The sequence below is a fragment of the Schistocerca nitens genome, chromosome 10, assembly GCF_023898315.1.
Source record: "Schistocerca nitens isolate TAMUIC-IGC-003100 chromosome 10, iqSchNite1.1, whole genome shotgun sequence".
In the NCBI taxonomy this organism is placed as follows: domain Eukaryota; kingdom Metazoa; phylum Arthropoda; class Insecta; order Orthoptera; family Acrididae; genus Schistocerca; species Schistocerca nitens.
Window position 1 is genome coordinate 92,589,997 of NC_064623.1, and position 16,573 is coordinate 92,606,569.

A 16,573-nucleotide genomic window follows, 5' to 3' on the forward strand; every position below is an offset into this window, starting at 1 on the left:
CTGATCATCACATAGGAATTCCAAACTGCATCAGGATCCACTGCAAGTAGACATTTAAGCGAGAGTTGAGAAAACTTGGATTTCTTGGTTGAGCGGGTGCTCATAAGGGACACACCAGTAAATGCCAAACGACGCCTCTCTTTGTGCAAGCAGCGTAAACAATGGACGACTGAAAACCTTGTGTGAAGTGACGAATCGCATCACACAGTGTGGCGATCCGATGACAGGGTGTGGATATGCCGAATGCCCTGTGAATGTCATCTTCCAGCGTGTGTATTGCCAACAGTAAAATTCGGAGGCGATGGTGTTTTATTGTGGTCGTGTTTTTGATGGAGGAGGCTTGCACCCCTTGTTGTTTTGCGTGGCACTATCACAGGACATGCCTACATTGATGTTTTAAGCACCTTCTTGCTTCCTACTGTTGAAGAGCAATTCGGCGATGGCGATGCATCTTTCAACATGATCGAGCACGTGTTCGAAATGCACGATCTGTGGCGGAGTGGTTACACGACAATAACATTCCTGCAATGGACTGGCCTGCACAGAGTCCTGACCTGAATCCTATAAAACACATTTGGGATGTTTTGGAACGCCGACTTCGTGCCAGGCCTCACCGATCGACATCGATACCTCTCCTCAGTACGGCGCTCCGTGAAGAATGGGCTGTCATTCCCCAAGAAACCTTTCAGCACCTGACTGATGGCACTTGTGTTCTCCTCGAGCCAACTGCGCAGCTGAGGCCGCTGGTTCCGTTGCCCACGCAGAACTACTTGAAGGTGGGGGTCACGTGGAGATCTTTTGTCTTCCGTCCTTGTATAAATGGCAGGAATGCATCATACTCCGAATAGGAAATTATAATGGAAAACAATTTTGGTTTAACAAGAGCGATAAAAGAAGAGGATGTGGCAGCGTGAGTAGTAAAGGCCCCTTCAGTCGCGCTAACCTGGGATGAGGTCTCGAAATGTGACAACCCTGTGCAGTGCCTGCAGAGTTTAGTTACTGTGGTATGTTGGCACCTGGCGCCTGGTACAGTTACCAGGCATACAAGGTTATACGGTCTACCAGACTGGTGCAAAAGTTCGTAGAGCTTTCGTTTAGCATCTCGGTATTCCAGTTGCTATGGGTTTAATTATAGATTCTCATTTTTTATTGGTAGTTCACTGTTGGTATTTGATTTTACATGTCGTCATTTTGACATTTGGAGGTAGTGAGTGGAGCTGTGGACGTTAGAAAATGGAATACCAGGTGGAGAGTACGAAACATTTCCGACATATTCTTACGTTTGCATTCAATAGAGCGCTGACAGCAGCGTAGCCAGCCAGAAACATATGCGTCGTGTATGGGGTGAATGCCATTGGAGAGAGCTGGCAAGACAATGGTTTTCTCGTTTTGAGGAGGATTATTCAGATATTAGTGACCCTTCGGGGTCTGATGAAGAACGAACGCATTAATCCACAATGATCTAAGTTAGTATACTCGAGAACTGTCAAAAGTTATGAACCGTCATCATTGCACCATCGTGCGACATTTGCATGCAATGGAGAAGGTTCAAAAATCGAGTGTATTACTTGCTGTAAGCCAAAATCACAAAAATCAGCGGTGGTCTAGCGGTTCTGGCGCTGCAGTCCGGAACCGCGGGACTGCTACGGTCGCAGGTTCGAATCCTGCCTCGGGCATGGGTGTGTGTGATGTCCTTAGGTTAGTTAGGTTTAAGTAGTTCTAAGTTCTAGGGGACTTATGACCTAAGATGTTGAGTCCCATAGTGCTCAGAGCCATTTGAACCACAAAAATCAGCGGATGGCCATATGTGCATATGTGCATCAATTGCCTTCCGAACAACACCAACCATTCCTACCCTGCATCGTTACTGGTGACCACAAGTGGTGTTTTATGCGACCATAAGGAAAAGCAAGGAATGAATGAGCCCAAACAAAGCAGCAACCCCCCCCCCCTCCCCGCCCATTACAAAGACATTCGCGTATCCAGGAAAGAGTGTTCTCCATCTGGTGGAACAGTGTCAGTGTGTTGTACTACGGATTACTTCCCCGAGGGGTAACCGTCACTCCTGATATTTTTTGTCAACAACTGAGATGTCTTGCAGACTCAGTCTAAGAACAATGACCAGAAAGACTGCATGGAGTAACGCTACTCCACGGTCACGCCCGCCCGCATTTTGCTAGACTGACAGGAGCATTTGTAGACTTAGAGAAAGCTTTTGACAATGTTGACTGGAATACTCTCTTTCAAATTCTAAAGGTGGCAGGGGTAAAATACAGGGAGCGAAAGGCTATTTACAATTTGTACAGAAACCAGATGGCAGTTATAAGAGTCGAGGGACATGAAAGGGAAGCAGTGGTTGGGAAGGGAGTAAGACAGGGTTGTAGCCTCTCCCCGATGTTATTCAATCTGTATATTGAGCAAGCAGTAAAGGAAACAAAAGAAAAATTCGGAGTAGGTATTAAAATCCATGGAGAAGAAATAAAAACTTTGAGGTTCGCCGATGACATTGTAATTCTGTCAGAGACAGCAAAGGACTTGGAAGAGCAGTTGAACGGAATGGTTGGTGTCTTGAAGGGAGGATATAAGATGAACATCAACAAAAGCAAAACGAGGATAATGGAATGTAGTCGAATTAAGTCGGGTGATGTTGAGGGTATTAGATTAGGAAATGAGACACTTAAAGTAGTAAAGGAGTTTTGCTATTTGGGGAGTAAAATAACTGACGATGGTCGAAGTAGAGAGGATATAAAATGTAGACTGGCAATAGCAAGGAAAGCGTTTCTGAAGAAGAGAAATTTGTTAACGTCGAGTATAGATTTAAGTGTCAGGAAGTCGTTTCTGAAAGTATTTGTATGGAGTGTAGCCATGTATGGAAGTGAAACATGGACGATAACTAGTTTGGACAAGAAGAGAATAGAAGCTTTCGAAATGTGGTGCTACAGAAGAATGCTGAAGATTAGATGGGTAGATCACATAACTAATGAGGAGGTACTGAATAGGATTGGGGAGAAGAGGAGTTTGTGGCACAACTTGACCAGAAGAAGGGATCGGTTGGTAGGACATGTTCTGAGGCATCAAGGGATCACCAATTTAGTATTGGAGGGCAGCGTGGAGGGTAAAAATCGTAGGGGGAGACCAAGAGATGAATACACTAAGCAGATTCAGAAGGATGTAGGTTGCAGTAGGTACTGGGAGATGAAGAAGCTTGCACAGGATAGAGTAGCATGGAGAGCTGCATCAAACCAGTCTCAGGACTGAAGACCACAACAACAACAACAGGAAACACTACACAGGTTAGGTTGGGATATCGTTGCGCACCCACCTTATTAACCTATCCTATAATTTTCACCTGTGCTCTCTATCAAACAACCTTCAAGGGACCTCCTTTCTGGATAAAAATGCGTTCCGAACGTGCCTCGTCGAATGCTTCGCTTCAGAATCACGTGATTTCAACAGTCGCAGAATCGAAAAGTTATCCTAACCCTGTCAGATTGTTGTAAATAGTGAAGGAGGATATATTTATTGATCAGTGAAATCTCTGCTATGTCTATCTGTTGCGTTTATTAAACTTATGGAAAAACGCTGTGCACTTGCGCACCAACCTAATATGTGCTGTATGCGCCATCTGTGATAATGTATTACTATTGTATTGTTTATTTGTGTATTTAAACTGGGGACTGAGAAACGACGGAGAGGCTTCGACCCGCCGTAGCCCCCAGTGGTGCACAACCCCACAACAGGCAACAGCAGTCCACCCACCTCTCCGCCGCCCCACACCGAACCTAGGGTTAGGGTTATTGTGCGGTTCGGCCCCCAGTGGACAACCCCCCCCCCCCCCCCCCGGCGTGGAACGTCTCATACCAAACGAGTGTGGCCTCAAATGTTTACGTGGTAGAGTAATTATGGTGTACGCGTACGTGAATGTTTGCACAACAATCGCCGACATAGTGTAACTGAGGGGGAATAGCCGGCCGAAGTGGCCGTGCGGTTAAAGGCGCTGCAGCCTGGAACCGCAAGACCGCTACGGTCGCAGGTTCGAATCCTGCCTCGGGCATGGATGTTTGTGATGTCCTTAGGTTAGTTAGGTTTAACTAGTTCTAAGTTCTAGGGGACTAATGACCTCAGCAGTTGAGTCCCATAGTGCTCAGAGCCATTTGAACCATTTTTGAGGGGGAATAAGGGGAACCAGCCCGCTTTTGCCGAGGCAGATGGAAAACCGCCTTAAAAACCATCCACAGGCTGGCCAGCACACCGGACCTCGACACTAATACGCCGGGCGGATTCGTTCCGGGGACCGGCACGCCTTCCCGCTCGGGAAAAGGGTTAATGGATCATAATATTACTATCTGGAGGTGAGAGCGCTTCGGTCGGCTCATGTGTTTACTTGTGCACCTGAAGCTCATCAGAATGTGCTCTGCCGTTTTAACGACCAGATAACTTTCTCGTGAAGCTATTAAGAGTTCCACAGTACGTAGGACACTAGAAAGAATTGATGAGGTTTTTGTTTACTGTATTGTTATCGCACGTTTCCGATAATGGCCACGGGAGGCCAAATTCAATAATATTGTGGTTGGGTAGTATTGATATGCGTTGCGTATATATTGCACAATATTACTGACTGTCTATGGGCAGCTTTACAAACGTTTCAGCCTTTGTATTATTGAAATACACTGAGACGACAAGAGTTCTGGGTTGGCGATATGCACATATACAGATGGCGGTAGTGTTGCGTAATCAGATAATTAGTGTGACTGTGGCCGTACGACGGGAATTAACAGGTTTTGAACGCTAGTTTTGTGGATCACCTCTGCTATTCTTACTGTAGCTCGCCGTTACTTGCGCTTTCTTCTGTACATTTCGCACAGTTTGTTTGTGCTCTTACTGTTTTTAGTCGTTTCTATACTTCCGTGTCTTTGCAGGGTGAACTGCTGGTGAAGTACGGCTACCCGGCAGAGCGTCACTACGTCACTACAGGAGACGGCTACGTGCTGGGCATGTTCCGGGTCCCGTCCAGTCCCAAGGCTCGCGCCAGGGGCACCGCCAATGGACACCCCGTCCTCGTCATGCACGGACTCATGTCCAGCTCTGCCGACTGGGTCATCATGGGGCCCGACAAGGGCCTAGGTGGGTCACTGACATCTACATCTGCATCTACACTCATAAGCTAGGTCGTTGTGTACCAAATATATTTCAATTTATTAAATTTCTTGATTTCTGAACTAAACTTGAAATTTTTTGAAAAAAAAAAAAAATGGTTGAATGTTAAATTTTTGTGGAATGGTTTGTCTAAAACTAAGTAATAAAATAGGTCAGGGATACATTTAGTATGCCTCTGAATGTTCCTCGAAATCAGGTACAGCAAGTTTCCTATATATGGTTTCGACCATCATTCAAAAGCGTATTAAACCTTTCCCTAACCTATTTTATTTCTTACTTTTGGGCACGTCATTTCCCTTTTCTTCAAAAAACTTTTTTCGAGAGATTTCTCACAAATCATTGGGCCTGTTTGTTCCTTGTCGTTGCTTACACACCTACATTAATCACATGTAAACTGCAGAGGCTAAATGTTCGTTTCTGCAATTGTCAGGTAAACTCGGAAAGTTTACACAAATTGTGAACAATTGTGGTCCGGCGACACGGTGAATTATCATCCATAAAAATTCCATCGTTGTTTGGGAACATGAAGTCGATGAATGGCTAAAAACGGTCTCCGAGTAGCCGAACATAACCATTTCCAGTCAATGATCACTCCAACTGTACTCACAGCCCACACCAGTATGGAGCCACCACCAGCTTGGACAGTGCCTTGTTGGCAACTTGGGTCCATGGCTTCGTAGGGTCTGCATCACACTGGAACCCGGCGACCAGCTCTTACCAATTGCAATCATGACTCATGTGACCAGGCCACGGTTTTCCAGCCGCCTATGGTTCAACCGATACGGTCACGAGCCCAGGAGAAGCGCTGCAGCCAATGTCGTGCTGTTAGCAGTGGCACTTGTTTCGACTGTCTTCTGCCATAGCCCCATAACGCCAGATTTCGCAGTACTGTTCTAACCTATACGTTCGTCGTACGTTCCGCATTCATTTCTGTGGTTATTTCGGGATGTGTTACTTGTCTCTTAGCACTCACAACTCTAGGCAAACGCCGCTGCTCTCGGTCGTTAAGTGAAGGCCGTCGGCCACTGCGTTTGCCGCGATAAGAGGCAATGCCTGGAATCTGGTACTCTGGGCACAATCTCGGAATATTGAGTCCCATAACGATTTCCTAAATGGACTGTTCCATGCGTCTGCCTCCAACTACCACTGCGCGTTCAAAGTCTAGTTCTCGTCGTGTGGCCGTAATCATGTGAGAAACCTTTCCAAATGAATCTCCTGAGTACAAATGACAGCTCCGCCAGTGAATTGTCCTTTTATGCGTTGTGTACGAGATGCTACCACCATGTGCATATGTGCTATCCCATGACTTTTGCCACCTCAGTGTATAATGGCATCAATGTCCTTTGAATGTCCAATATTACCGCGTATCCAATTCCTTATTCTCGAGATAAATTCGACCCACTAGCAACTTTCTCCAGCTGAACGAAAAAACAACAAGAAAGGGAGTCGATTTAACAACTGCCCAGGCGAGGTACGTTAGCACTGCTTCCCCTCCTGGTCCTGTCTTCTGTCTACGAGAAGAAGCCTTTCCCCCAGTCCGCGACTGTGAACACACGCGGATGCCACAGTGTCGTCACAGTTTATGTAGATGAGTGCGGTTGGTTTACAGAGATGCCACATGATTCACTCATATTTTACAACTGACTTAGCAGGAGCTACTTCGTTTGCGTTTACGTAGTAGTCGCAAGAAAAATAGTTTTATAAACATATTTTAGGCCTACTGAACAATTAATGTATTACAGGGACGTTTCTTTTTCTATGCAATTTTGATCCGATTTGTCTTGGTGACTGTTACACAGCTTTCTTCGGTTTTGTTTACAAGTTGCATGATCTTGTAAGCTTCTCACACTAATTAAGGCCACAGAAGCACGGTATTTACCGTATGTACTACTGACCAAAAAGCGATCCTGGTGGCTGGAGTCGGAGGTCTTTCTTAGTCCTGCCTTTTGAGTTCTTAAGATGGCATAGAAACTTTCATCCTGTAACACACACTTCTTTTTGTTTCTAACCACGAACTCAGGTAACAAATTCCATAGACTTAGCTTTATGTATCTAACGAAATACTTTCATAAAAAAATTTCATCCCCTATTTCACCCCTTTAGGGATTGAATTTCGAAAAACACTGAAACACATAATTTCTTTTACTTCTAATCAAAGAGCCGAACGTAATTATCGATAGATTTATCTTTAAAATGCTTTCGTAATGCAATATTTTCACAAAATTTTCCATCCCTGTGTCACCGCCTTAGGGGATGAATTTCCAAAAACAATGACAAATGTATTTTTTAATTTCTAACCGAGAAACCGATTATTTTGATAGACGCAACTTTAAATATGCTTTCATAATCAACTACTTCCGTTAAAATTTTCATCCTCTATTCCATTCCCTTAGGTGTTGAATTTCCAAAAACATTGAAACACTGTTTTTTTCCTTAATTTCTTACCAACAAACCGGATACTAATTTCTTAGTTCTAGCTTCAAAATAGCGAAATATTTTCAAAGATACCTTTCATCTCCTGTTTCATCCATTAGGGATGGAATTTCGAAAAATACCTTCTTAAATGACGCCTGCAGTAAGGGAAATTTTCTTTTGCTACTGCGTAGCTACTGTATTGTTGGATCTCAAAGAACGGCGACCGGGTGAGTAAACAAATATACTATTTGGCTGAACGCCTCTGAGTTTTCACGGTTTCTGACGACTAAGGTTTGGAGGGAAGCAACCGTAAAACGTGGAGAGGACATATATAATTACTCCTCCAGTCAGAACCTTTTTCGTATCCTGCGATCTGCTGTGTAAATAAAAAAGAATTTAAGAGTAAGTTTACTGTAGCTGATTAATAGTATTAAGGGCGTTCTTATCCATTTTTTTGCAGCATGGCACTGCTGCTAAACTTGTCTTTAATGACGTAATCTGTGTGTTTGTTTAGTTCAATCCAAGAAAACGAACAGTATTATTTTCTCAACTACAATCCTTTTTCTTTTATTTCTAATTAACAATTTATGGCCCAGCAAATGATTTATGGGGTGCAATTGAAAGGAATCTACGACAGCTTCACACACAGTGAAGTGACAAAAAGTCATGGGATAGAGATATGCACATATACAAGGTGATTCACGAAGATATACAAATATTTTAATATGTTACTCTACAAGTAAAACTAAAGAAAAAAGTTCATATAAACATAGGTCTGCAAATGTTTAGTTATTGCCACCAACATACATTTCGCGTAAGGAGCACGAAGATACCAGAAATTACGGCTCATGAGGAGACATAAAGACAGTCGTTTTACTGTCGCCGTGTTTGCGTGTGGGACAGGAAGGGAAATTACTAGTGGTGGTACAACGTAACCCTCCACCACGCGACGTACGATGGCTTGCGGGGTAGGTATGTAGATGTTGGTGTAGCTGTAGGATAACTGTCCATGTCACACGGCCGCAGTCGTGTTATGGTGTTGCAGAGGTACGAGGAACGCGAAGGTTAAGTCAAGTTCGCATCTTGGCCTCCAAATGCGCCTCATCTCTAAACCCGATGGAACACGTCTCTAATAGGTACGACGTAACTCTGGAAAACTACCAAGGACCTTTCAAACAACATAATTCTTATATAGGAAAACAGCGATCTGTAATTATTATAAATAAACTCGACGCAGTCTTGGTCGCATAACTTTTCTAATGGTGACCGGTTTCGACCTTTTTACAAGATCATCTTCAGACCATGAATGTCTGCCGGATGCGGTACACAAGCAAGAGGATTGCCATGCGCCACCGCATCCGGCAGACATTCAGGGTCTGAAGATGATCTTGTAAAAAGGTCGGAACCGGTCACCATTAAAAAAAGTTATGCGATCAAGACTGCTTCCAGTTTATTTACCAAGGATCTGTCGGATCAGTGGCACGCAGAGCCGCTGCTGTATTACCTTCCAAAAGTGGACAGACACGCCATTGTGTAGGCGGCCGTAATGGTTTGGCTTATCACTGTAAATGAAAAAAAAGGTAGTTTAATTGGTACTATACAGGACTGAGAACGACGCCATTACCAAATATGCAGCGCTAAGATAGAAAAATTGTTGAAGGTAACACTGAGTAGAAAGCTAACCCTGAGACTCCATTGCTCTGTGCAGCATACATCCTGGCCGACGCGGGTTTCGACGTCTGGTTGGGCAACGCTCGAGGGACGACGTACTCCAGAAACCACACGTCCATCAACCCGGACGATAACCAGTTCTGGCAGTTCAGGTGAGGCGAGAGCAGTTCATCTGCATAGTGTACTTAACGATACAGAAACACCACTGTGTTGTAATACAGTTTGTGTAGCTGGCTTACTGGGCAAATAGTGTGATTATATATCTTTAGCGTGTACTATATCAAATTGTTATCTGTCCTGCGAGTTCGAAGACAGGCTCATCGAACAAAGTATTAGCCATCCCACTAAGAGAGCACACATGACACTTTGGAGCGCCGGTGACGATGTACGTCTTTGAAACATGGTACTTAGGGAAAGGCAGGATTCGGTGTGGACGGCGCCTTACTCAATTACTGTTGGTTTCTCAGTTTTTTTTTTTTAAAAGTCACGTACTCTTTATTTGGATCCATTTGCAAATAAGGCTGACAATAAGGAACAATAATTGTCAAAATTGACTGTTAAGACACAATTTCTAAATAAAAATTTCTTAAGCAAGTTGCATCCACGGCTGAGGGCCTTATTGATCAGAATTTCAAATTATTTGTCGGCTGAAGGCCCCAATACTAATAACTCAAAATTAAAATACTTTTTTCTTTTAAAAAAAGGAACAATCATCAAAATTTCGCTATTAAGAGACAATGTCTAATTAAAAATTCTTAAGACAAATTGCATTCACGGCAGAAGGCCTTACTGACCAGATATTTAAATTGTTTATCGGCTGAAGACCCCAATAGGAATAACTCAAAACAATTTAACGGCTGAAGGCCTGCATAGCCGATTCTTAAAAACAGTTAAACTTCTCCAACAGATACTAAAATATTTGTTTAAAAAACAATCATCAAAATTTAACTATTAAGAGACAACATCTATTTAAACATTCTTCAGACAAGTTGCATTCACGGCTGAAGGCCTTATTGACAAGAAATTCAAATTATTTATCGGCTGAAGGCCCCCAATAGTAATAACTCAAAATTAAATTATTTTTTTAAAAAAAAGAACAGTCATAACAATCTGATCAAACTAACAGAGAAGTGGGCCTCAGACAGTGCTCCAAGGATCGACCTGTGAAAGTCGCTCAACTTCGCAACCGATGAGGCAGGCAGCCAAGAGTTGTATTCACTTGACCGGATGGCAACTCAAACTAGTGACAGTTTAAACGCAGACCAACACTCTTGCAAAACCTACCTAACGTGTGGTAACCAACACAATGATGGAATAATCCAGGCAAGGTGGAACCGGCGGGCCGGCCGGTGTGGTCGATCGGCTCTAGGCGCTTCAGTCTGGAACCGCGCGACTTCTACGGTCGCAGGTTCGTTATCCTGCCTCGGGTATGGATGTGCGTGATGTCCTTAGGTTAGTTAGGTTTAAGTAGTTCTAAGTTCTAGGGGACTGGTGACCTCAGATGTTAAGTCCCATAGTGCTCAGAGCCATTTTTTTGGAACCGGCGGAAAGCACTGCGTCTTCAGAATCCGGTGTTTACAACATCCAGAAGCAGAAGGAACCACTACGATCAAGGTAGTTCAAAAGAACAAATTATCCGAACGACAATCAAGGGAGGCTGTCGAACTACACGCCATACCGGATAGCAGCGGCAAGGCGAGGAAATGTACACTGTCGCGAAAATACGCTAACCTCCAGGGCAGGTAACTGGGGCGTTAGCGGCCACTAGGCAGAAAAATACCGCTGATTGAACTTCATCAGGAAACAAAAGGAATTCATTGATTAATAAATAATAAGAAGTGGAGGACGGCTAATTAATTCCGCCAGCTCCAATCACTCCACTCATTGCTCTTCGTCTCAGCGACCCTGCGAGCAGCAACGCACGAACAAACGGCGTGATCTCAAAATAGTGGAGGTTTCAGTACTGGGTTAATGTTCACTCAAATCAACGTCCTCAACGAGGTTGTGGCCCTCGCAACTACAGCCCCTCGATCCGGCAGTGCCTGCGTGCCGCCAGCGGTCTCGGCGTGTGCTCGCGCTGCCCGACCTCATTGCTGCTCCGTCCCAACTGAACTACGCCACACACTCCGATCCGGAAAACACTTGACTCCCTTCCAAAGATAGTACTAGGCTACTAGATATCGATAACCGCTACTGCTGCCACTCGCGGACAGACAACGCTAGCAAACGTAGTGGCGCCAGTAAACATGAGAAGGAAACGACACGCCACTATCCCTATTACACGATGCCATCCTACCAACGGCACCAACGTGAGCCGCAACACGACTCAGTCTTGTACCATGCAGTCATGTAACCCTCAACTTCCTGCATAAGTCGTAGCAGTGAAGGGTCCAGCGGCTGTATGGATTCAGCACAGTAAGATGAACCGATGTAACAAATGACATGAGCCCATCACCACACAGTGAAGCAAGTCGCCCCATTTGTTGGTGTAGCAAAGTGGACTGTCAAAATATCTAAAAGAAGCGGTCCACCACTCGAGGCCATAGCCTAACGACAGTGGTCGAAAAAGATCGTAATCGACTTCGACCAGAGACGAGGGCTGCACCTTGACACCAACAATCGAAGTCGACAGGAACTGGTGCTGTCAGTTTCCAGGGGATAATAGTGAGCCGGCCGGGGTGGCCGCGATGTTCTAGGCGCTACAGTCTGGGACCGCGTGACCGCTGTGGTCGCATGTTCGAATCCTGCCTCGGGCATGGATGTGTGTGATGTCCTTAGTTTAGTTAGGTTTAAGTAGTTCTAAGTTCTAGGGGACTGATAACCTCAGATGTTAAGTCCCATAGTGCTCAGAGCCATTTGAACCATTTTTGGATAATAGTGAAAGGAACGGCACACGACATAAATTTGGGTTGGGTTCCTCAAAAAATGTCGTTGTTCACCTTGGCCAACAATTCTGTACATGTTCAATGGGCTGAACATTACAGAGACAGAACAGTAGCTGACTGGAGACACGTACCGTCATCTCACGAGTCGTGATTTGGCATTTTTTTTTCGAATGGTACGAGACGTCTACTGTATCGATGGCCCAATGCATTTAACCCACAGTGTGCGTACAGCATAGTTCACACAGGAGGCGATTCTGCAATGTTTTGGGGGTGTTGTTCGTACCTTGGGCTCATTCATTCAAGTTACCATGACCACAAACCAGGATGTTTACTCAAGAATACTGGACGAAAAAGTTTTCTCCATTCTTCTACATCTTCTTTATGTCGTGGACACTCCCTGTTGTATATGTAGTAAGTGAACTGCACTATTACTTATTACACTGTAAGAAAAAAAAATCATAATGGGACGTAAATCAGTGGATATGATGTACATACATAACCAAACAAATGATTAAAATTTCATAAAATTTTGATCATTTATTTAAGTGAAATAACTTCACAAACTGAGCAAGCCACTAATGCGTAGGTACATATCTAGCCTTTACAGAAGTACTTATTTGGCTTGCAATTGATTGATAGAATTGCTGGATGTCCTCCCGAAGGATGTCGTGCCGATTTCTAATTGGTGCTTTAGATCGAGAAACTCCGGGACTGGTTGGAGAGCCATACCCACAATGGTCCAAATTTTCTCAATTGGGGAGACACCTGGCAACCTTGCTGACCACAGCAGGGTCTGGCAAGCACGAAGACAAACAGTTGAAACTTTCTTTGTATGTGGGCGAGCATTACCTTGCTGAAATGCAAGCCCTGGATGGCTTGCCATGGAGGGCAACAAACCTGAGCGTAGAATATCGTCGTGCTCTAAGCGTCCCATGGATAACAAGGGGCCCTGCTATAGAAAGAAACGGCACTGCAGATCGTCACTCGTGATTGTTGGGGCACATGGCAGCTGACAAAGAGATTGGTGTCCCACTGCTGTCCAGAGCATCTTCAGACACATTTTCAGCCTGGAATATGACTGGAGTAGAATTGTTTTCAGTCGTGAGTCTACATTCTAACTGAGCCTCACTGACCAGCATAGAAGTATCTGGAGACACCTTGGACAGTGGTGTGATACCAGCCTGCCTGACATATGCCATAAGGCCTGACAACTAGAAGTGATGTCCTGTGGCGCCATTTCTTTTGATATCAGGACCCCTTTGGTTGTCATCCATGGCACTCTTACAGCACAGCGATACGTCGACGGTATTCTACGCCCCATTTTGTTGCCCTCCATGGCAAACGCTCCTGGTGTTACATTTCAGCAAGATAACGCCTGCTTGCATAAGGAGAGAGTTGCCACCGCTTGTCTTCGTACTTGCCAAACCCTACCTTGGTCGGCAAGGTCGCCGGATCTCTTCACATTTGAGAACGTATCGAGCCAACCATCTCGGGATTTTGACGATCTAACGCGTCAGTTGGACAGAATTTCGCACGATATTCCTCATCAGGAAATCCAATAACTCTATAACTCAGTGCCAAGGCGAGTAACTGTTTGCATAAGGGTCAGAAGTGGACCAACGCATTATTGACTCGCTCAATTTGGGAAGCTCTTTCTCTTAAATAAAGCATCAAATTTTTCAGAAATTGTAATCATTTGTTTGTCTGTACGTGTACATCACATCTTCCGATTTCCACCCCATTCACGTTATTCCTTTGTGGTGAGTCGTTTTTTGTCTTACAGTGTAATTCATCCTGAATATTTGTGGTATCAGAAAAATGTTTCCCTGCAGTAGTTCCGCAAAGGTAGCCATAGAATGATGCAATTGTGAAACACTCACCTGATGGGGCAGTACGAAATAAATAACATTGATTAAGAGTATGTTACAAAATGGTACTTAACTTTGGTACAATTTGGTGCTTGGCATTCAATATTCAAAACCTAATACAGTTAAATCTAAATATCTGTGCTGTCTGTTCTCAATCTGTAATATTGGCCTGTAACTGATAGTAAATCTGCAGGTACTGTATTAATAGTCCTTGTTCTCCATAAGTAGTGACTTCTAAGTAGGGAGATAGTCTTCAGAGTACTGTACCGAGTTGACTACTGGTACTGAAATGAACCGCCTAACCTGAATTGTTGCTCTGTGACTGTCTGTGGTGTACTGTGTTTTGGAGCCTGTCGCTGGGAGGATTTCTATGCCTGCCACTACGAGGCGGAGGCAATGTAGTGGATGGTTGAGAGCGCTCCCTATTGGCTTCCTGTCCATATTATTGGCGTCGGTATATGACGTTCTGGAGATAATAGCGCGGAAGCAGGAAGATGTCTGTATTTGTGCGTGCCACCTGGAGGCTGCTGCCCATAACTGTGCCAGACGAGTAGATGTGCCTGTGTGGTGGTGGCCTCTTGTAGTAACTGTCGTGTACCTCCTTTGATACCCAGCACTCCCATTTTACCAGATGACAACAGCCTTGTTCACAGAGCGGCATGCATCTGTTCCTCAGCAGCCTATCACACATCGGCTGTTTCCTCTGAATCACCAAAACTTAATCGCACAGAAAGCTTTTGAGACAACACATTAAATGTAGCAGTCAAGATACTCTACAAAATTTGTAGCAGTAAGTGATATAATTATCAGTGATTGACTTCATTTGGATATCCTTCCCTCTCTCCACCTCCACACCCTCCATCTCCTTCATCAGGGCAATTTCCAGCGCCTCCCCCACCCGGATGAAGAACTTCGCCGTAACATCTACCCTTCCTTCCAACCATGACCTGGCCTCATTCCCCTCCTCCCGAGGGCCCCCTTTTTCCTCTCCCCTCCTGCTCCCAGAGCGGATTTTCCTCCTGAGATTCTGCACCTGACCCTCTTTCCCTCCCACGTCCTTCCCTCCCGAGCCCTCTTCAGTGCGCCCCCCACCCGTCTCCCCCCTCTCCGCCCCTCCCACCCTTCTCCATGCGCCTGGCAGATACTCCCTTTTGATCATCAGTGTGCCACGCCAGTGTTGTGTTTAGTGCTGTTTCTCCTGTGTGTTGAGAGGTGTGATTTTAAGTGTGTGCTGGCCTTGTACTTAGTGCTACGCCATCCACCGATACTTTTATGCTCCGGTCATACTGTGCGTTGTGTACTTTTAATTGTCCCAGTGTACGGTTTTTAGTCTGTGCTACTTTTTTACGGTTTTTATCTGCATTTTACAGTCTCCTCTTTTTTTGTCTATTGTCTTCCATGATGTTACCCTTTTTTTATATCTATATTCACCATGTTTTCTCCTTTGTTCTTTTTAAATGTCTTCTATTGCCTATTCTATGTCTTTCGGCTGAAGAACAGGGCATATGCTGCCGCCAGCCCGCCCCGATGGGGAATTGAAGTACAATAAAGGGGGAAAAAAATTCATTTGGACGTGGTGCACCTGAAAAAACTTGAGGACCATACTCCTCGCCAAATTGAGTACATTAGAAAGGCTAGAGGGTGCGTTGGACGGTATTAGATGATGTTTGCAAGGGCTGACTAACTTTTTGTCCAATGTGCTTACGTGTTTCATGTGAAACGTAGAATAAACACAAATTGCAGTTTATGATCCACCTTTTTAACTTCCATGTAATCTTGTACAGAATACTCGAGAAAGATGAAAGGATTACGAAATTGTATTCTACCCAATGACATACATGTGTGAGCATTTACCTTTCATCTCAGTATTCAAAGAGGAACAATATTTTCTGTCCATTACTTTATACCACATTTAACCCTCAACTAATGAGGTGACTTTTCTGTAACGTATACTACAAGGTGGGGTATCCGGAACCCTTATGTTTCAGCCTAGATTTAAGGCACCAATAGTTTGAAATTTTAATTTAATTTATATTACATTAATTTTTACATCTATTTAAGTTTTGTTTAAATAGTTCTTGTTCATTTTATTGCTGTAAATAAAACCCCTTCAGTCTTCTACTTTTAATCACACAAAATCGCACGTTTTATGCGGTTTTTAAATGGTACATGTAAACGAACTGTTAGAGAACTGAATTTTACATTCTGAGAAATTGTAGAATCTCTGTAGCAAGTGAATTTTCACATAAAACTAAATTCCATGGTTTAAACTTGCACATAAAAATTACTGTCGATAGGTTGAAAAAGAAAGTCTTCAGAATTGACACTTAATGCTTTGATCTGCATTTTTCTATATCACAATTTGTAATATATTTCAGTTTAACTAATACACTCCTGGAAATTGAAATAAGATCACCGTGAATTCATTGTCCCAGGAAGGGGAAACTTTATTGACACATTCCTGGGGTCAGATACATCACATGATCACACTGACAGAACCACAGGCACATAGACACAGGCAACAGAGCATGCACAATGTCGGCACTAGTACAGTGTATATCCACCTTTCGCAGCAAT

General features: G+C 44.1%; 2 protein-coding genes across 2 annotated transcripts in view; one reads left to right on the forward strand and one right to left on the reverse strand.

Moving 5' to 3' along the window:
• The window catches only part of LOC126210611 (cuticle protein 6.4-like), a 230,521-nt gene that overhangs the window by 104,888 nt on the left and 109,060 nt on the right, over positions 1–16,573 (reverse strand). The gene's annotated exons all lie outside the window — the stretch shown is intronic.
• The window catches only part of LOC126210606 (lipase 3-like), a 56,889-nt gene that overhangs the window by 4,190 nt on the left and 36,126 nt on the right, over positions 1–16,573 (forward strand). Inside the window, exons 2-3 of the mRNA XM_049939896.1 lie at positions 4,920–5,124; positions 9,281–9,395. Coding sequence (XP_049795853.1) covers positions 4,920–5,124; positions 9,281–9,395 — 320 coding nt within the window. The remainder of the gene's footprint in view (positions 1–4,919; positions 5,125–9,280; positions 9,396–16,573) is intronic.